The sequence below is a fragment of the Bison bison genome, unplaced genomic scaffold, assembly GCF_000754665.1.
Source record: "Bison bison bison isolate TAMUID 2011002044 unplaced genomic scaffold, Bison_UMD1.0 scf7180017864340, whole genome shotgun sequence".
Taxonomy (NCBI): Eukaryota; Metazoa; Chordata; class Mammalia; order Artiodactyla; family Bovidae; genus Bison; species Bison bison.
Genome location: NW_011494912.1, coordinates 5537666 through 5543147, shown reverse-complemented (window position 1 = coordinate 5543147; position 5482 = coordinate 5537666). Strand labels below are relative to the sequence as shown.

Genomic DNA, 5482 nt, shown 5'->3' with positions numbered 1-5482 from the left:
GAAAAGGGCAAGGTGGCTACGGGAGTGTTGTCCCAGACTATGGGGACATGGGACAGACCAGTGACTTATCTCTAATCAGCTGGACAGTGTTGCCACTGGGTGGCTGGGAGGCTTACGGGCAGTTGCTACAGTTGCCTTACTGGTCCGGGAGGCAGCCAAGCTGACTTTGGGCCACGATTCGTTCGTAAAAGTCCCGCATGAGGTCAACACTCTCCTGTGAGGGGACCCCCATAAATGGCTGTCGACATCCCAGATTACCCAATACCAGGGACTGTCATGTGAGAACCCCCGTGTTACTACTGAGCCTTGTCAGGCCCTGAATCCGGCCACTCACCTTTCTGTGGGAGAAGGTGGGCCCTCACACGATTGCAAGGAAATACGCCGGCAGGCCTGACTTGAGAGACCAGCCAATCCCGCACCCAGATTGGGTCCTGTACACCAAGGGCACCAGCCTGGTGAAACAAGGACAGTGACTGTCGGGATTTGCAGTAGTCATGGAAGAAACCATCGTTGAGGCTAGCTCTCTGCCATCACACTGGTCCGCTCAATGGGCCGAACTATATGCTCTAATCCAGGCCCTCCAGCTGTCAAAAGGTAAGAAGACAAACATTTACACAGACTCCAGGCATGCTTTTGCCGCACTACAGGGCTCTGTATAAGGAGAGAGGCCTTTGACAGTGAATGAAAAAGATATTAAAAATAAGGAAGAAATTAAGACCCTATTAGATGCTGCCTGGGAACCAGAAAGGGTTGCAGTCATACACTGCTGAGGACGTCAAAAAGAGGATACCCCCCGGGCTCAGGGAACAGACTGGCAGATAAGACCGCTAAACAAGCAGCCGAGGGCTTGGGGGTGACGAGTGAAGCCCCTATTAAAGCTCTCATACGGCGGAGCTACCTGAGCTAACGCTAGACTCTCCAAATACACCGAAGCCCAAAACCAACCAGCCAAAGCAGAAGGGGCCATCCAGACTGAAAAGGGATGGTGGGAATTGCCAAGTGGCAAATTATGGGTACCGGAGGAGCTGGCACCCACTCTGGTAAGCCAAACACACCAAGCGACCCACCTAGGGAGGGTGGAAGAGCTAATTTGAAAATATTTCTCGGTTCCCCGCCTCTCTTCCCTATGCAGGACAAAATCTCAGAACTGCACTGCCTGCTCACAGGTCAATGCTGCCTCTCGGCACAGACAGAAACCTCCAGGGATTCAGCTAAAAGGCATGCTGCCCTTTGAACACCTGGAAGTGGACTTCCCTGAAATGAAACCTCACCGACACCACCATTACCTGCTGGTCATATGTACGTTCTCGGGATGGGTAGAAGCTTTTCCTACCCCGACTGAAAGAGCATCAAAAGGAGCCCAGTGCCTGCTTAGGGAGATAGTTCCCAGATTTGGATTTCCTACCAGCATTGGATCAAACAATGGCCCGGCTTTCGTAGCTGATTTAGTATAACAAGTAAGCAAAACTTTAAACATCAAGTGGAAATTACATACAGCATATAGGCCCCAGAGTTCTGGGACGGTGGACGGAACCAGCCGGACACTTAAAGGGACACTCTCCAAGTGGATCTTAGAGACTGACGGTTCCTGGGTGGACTTGTTTCTGACGGCTCTGCTCAGACTCAGGATGACCCCACAGTCCCATGGCTCTTCTCCGTACAAAACTGTGTATGGGAGGCCCCCTCCCATAATAAAACAGGTGTCAACAAATTTGCCTCAGGTAAGGGGAGATGAGATTTCACAGCAGATGGAACAACTGGGTAAGGTAATAAATCAGGTAACTAAGTTTGTACAAGTAAGGGTGCATTCCCCCTTGGGGAACAGATTCACGAATTTGTGCCTGGTGATCAGGTGTGGGTCAAGGACTGGAAACACGACTCCTTGGCCCCGCACTGGAAGGGTCCATATACTGTCGTTCTAAGCAGCCCCACTGCAGTTAAAGCTGCAGGCGTCACTCCCTGGATCCTCCACATGAGGGTGAAAAGAGCATACCACGAGACCCAGAGGACGCCGAGCGGACTACACAACAGGACCCCACTGATCCCCGTGAAACCAAGATCATCTTAAAGAAGAAACAGAGGTGAACTCTACAATCAACTGCTGCTACAAGGATTTGCTGGTATCATCTTGAGACTAACTATCTTGAGACTAACCCTTTCAGTACAGAGAGGGACCTGAGCTATAATTAACGTTGAATGTTGTGTATATATTCCTGATTTATCTGGCTATATGTCAGCCACCCTAGATGACATGAAAGGTCAGGTAAAAGTTATGTCTGATGATAATCTTCCTTGTTGGACTTTGGTCCTATCTTGGGTGAAGAGTGATGGGTGGAAAACTATATTTCCCATTGTTATAGTTGCCTTGATAGTTCTGCTTTGTGGACCCTTTATTTTACAATGTATTATGAACTTTGTAACTCAAAGATTGATGTCGTTCTCCCAGATTGGAGGTCGGAGAGTCAGGGTGCAATATATCCCTATGAATGATGCTCATACTATGAGTTAAGAGCATCAAGAGAGGGGAATGAAGGAGGAAACAGACAGAACAGGCTCCACCTTGAAAGCAGGAGTCCATCTTGGGCCGGACTGTGGACTTTGAGCTCTATGCCCCGTATCTATGGAAACGACAAACCAACAGGAAAACCAGGGCCCCCCACCCCTGGATGAAAGAGCCCCAGAGCTCATACCTAGACTCTCTGTTGCCTAAAAGAACACCCTAATTATCTGTGTAACCAAATAGAATAAATTCTATCATGCTTATTGGGGTATGACCACAGGCCTATTGATAATTGTTCCCTGTTAACTACCTAGGCTTAAGGCATATGAATCAGGGTTAACTTTGATTATACTTTCTTTTCCTTTGTTCAGACTAGTTTCAGGGAATTTGGGGAGGTGGGTTTGGGCACATACACCTAGGGTATATAAGGTTTTCAGAAAAACTGGTCAGGGTCCTTGGCTAAGAGGAGACTCTGCCCTGGGCCCGCAGGTGTAATAAACTGCACTCCACTATCTGCATTGTCCTTCTGAGTGAGTTTGTTTCCCGGAACGCGTGGCTACAACACTGTCCCCCACGGCGCTGAGCGACGTGAGGACAGAGCCCCGCCTGGGTCATCTCGGCCCAGAGTAGAGTGGATGACGACAGACGCTCGGTGTCCTGCATGGGGTTTGGGCCCCCAGTCTGAACCCAGGCATCTCCAAGGAGTTACAGCTTCTCACACACTTCCGCGCCCCCACCCAGAGTGAGCACAGGAGTGGGGGTGAAGCCTAGAAGCTCTAAGTCCTCCAGCCAGGAGGAGAGGCCACAGAGAGGAGGCTGCGGGGGAGGGACGGCATGTGCCCACAGGGCAGGTGGGCCTCACTAGACCTAACGGGGTCACTGGATTCATCCTCGCTGCCCGGATGGCTCGGCTGGCCTAGAACCCCTGGGTTGCCCCCCTGATGCTGTGTCCTCCTGAGAGGGGCTGGGACAGGCACGCAGGGAGACCAACAGATGTTCATGACCCAGCCATTCAGGGAGCTGTTGGGGACATTTATTCCTCAAAGCGGCAGGCCCAAGCTTTGGGCTAAGGATACCCTCCCCTCCCCCTTAGTTAGAAACGCTCTCTCCTCGGGCTCTGAAGCAGCAGGGTGGGCCCCCAGCCTGCACCAGGGGCCCCCTGGAGGCCTCAGGAGCCCCCCACAGCTGAAGGCCTGGACATGTGGTGGGTGTCATATTTTCTCACGAACACCAGCTCCCCTGGGCCGGAGATGGGCGTGCTCCCGCAGGTGTCGTACCTGGGGGGCGTGGAGGGGAGGGGAGAGACAGAGAGGATGGTGAATGGACAGCCCGATTGAAATCTGATGGCCATGGCTTAGAGCCTGGAGTGCTGTGTCCCTAAATCTGAGAAAACGCAGCTCTGTCTCCCCCCTCTTTGTCACGACCCCGCCCCCATGGTCTCCTCCACTCCCCACAGGCAGGACGCCTCCACAACAGCATCTGCGTTTCCCCTGATCAAAACCGGCCACTGGCTCTCTCTGGCCTTCAGGATACAGCTCAGCCTTGAATCAAGGGCCAGGCCTTGGTGGCAACTCTTCTGCCCCCAGACCCTCCCCACTTGCTTACCTCCCCCTCCTCTCCAAATTCTCTTTAGGGATCAGATGTCTCTTTCCTCTAGGAAGCCTTGTGGACATCGCTTTCCCCACCAGGCCCCCGCATCTGAGTTCTAAATGAAGCCTTGAGCACTCAAGTCAAAGCTCAGCGCTTAGAGGAAAAACAATTCACCGCCATCCGCCTGGACCGTCTGCTCTGTGCCCCCACGTGCAATTCTAGCTCTTGCCACCAGGGGGCAGATGGTGTCCGCTCAGAAAATGTGGCCCCACCCACCGGCTCCACCCATCAGCGGGTGTCAGGCAGGCAGAGGGACGAGGGAAACAGGGGTCAATGCGCCCACAAGCACACATACTGGCTCTAGAACGCTGGGGATCCCTTGATCAATAACTGTTACCCCTGTTTGGCCTTCAGGGAAAACCTCTCCTGCAGAGCTAGCAATGGGGAGCAGGGATGGAGGCCTGGATCGAGGGGAAGGGAAGAGGCGGCCCAGGTCAGGGACCCCACCCTCCCAGGGGAGCCTCGACCCTGTCCACGTACCAGGTGAAGATGAGCAGGGCGAGGAGGGCAGCGAGGAGGACGGCCAGCAGGACGGACAGGATGGCAATGATGACCACAGTGCCTGCGGTCTGGGGCCCTGGGGCAGCCTGGAGCACCTCGGCTGAGGACGCCAGGGGGTGCCACAGGTGGGTAGGGCAGGAAGGGAGGAAAGAGATCCGACCTGAGAAGAGGGACCTGGAACAGCCCCCAGACCAACAGCCTCCCAGCCCAGCCGGGAAAGAATGGGGCGGGGGCACAGGCTGGGAGAGAGGCTCTGACAGACTAGGGGCTGGCCCGTTCCTCCCAGCCCACCCCCAGGCCTCGTGTTGGCCCTGCACACCTGGCCGCATACCTTGCTGCAGGCGGGTCTCACTGGACCACTCTGTCTCAGCCATGGGTCCCCTGTCACTCATCACCAGGAACTTCACTCTGAACAGGAGATCCAGCATTGGGGGTGCGAGTCCCGGGGACCTGAAACCCTCCCACCCTGGTGCCTGTCAGTCTGTCTCCCTGACTCCCAGGACCTGGGAGGAACAGCCTGGAGCTGAAAGCGCAGCCTTAGAGTCCACCGGAAGGGGCTCTGATCCCAGTCGTGACTGTCTCCGCTGTGCGGCCTTGGGTGCATGGCCTGCCCTTTCTGGGACCCTCAGTGTTCTCACCTGGGACAGTGAGTGGAGTGGGCTAGGTCCCCCAGCACAGAACATCAGTGAATCAAGTCCTGAGTGAGATGAGATGGGGCCCACTCTGACTGGATGGGGAGACCCCGCCCATGTGGTCCAGGTGGCCCATGGGGTGGGGGCTCGAGCTGGGGGCGGGGCCTCTGCTCAAGAAGACTGGACAATTCACCGCGGC

The 5482-nt window shown here is 54.7% G+C and overlaps 1 protein-coding gene across 1 annotated transcript in view; it reads right to left on the bottom strand.

Annotated features, from left to right (window-relative positions):
• Positions 1 to 3668: 3668 nt before the first annotated feature.
• The window catches only part of LOC104998963 (uroplakin-3b-like protein), a 5128-nt gene continuing 3314 nt past the window's right edge, over positions 3669 to 5482 (bottom strand). The window contains exons 4-6 of the mRNA XM_010854359.1: positions 4983 to 5059; positions 4631 to 4751; positions 3669 to 3777 (exon numbers count right to left, since the gene is read on the bottom strand). Of these exons, the coding sequence (XP_010852661.1) occupies positions 3669 to 3777; positions 4631 to 4751; positions 4983 to 5059 (307 nt within the window). The remainder of the gene's footprint in view (positions 3778 to 4630; positions 4752 to 4982; positions 5060 to 5482) is intronic.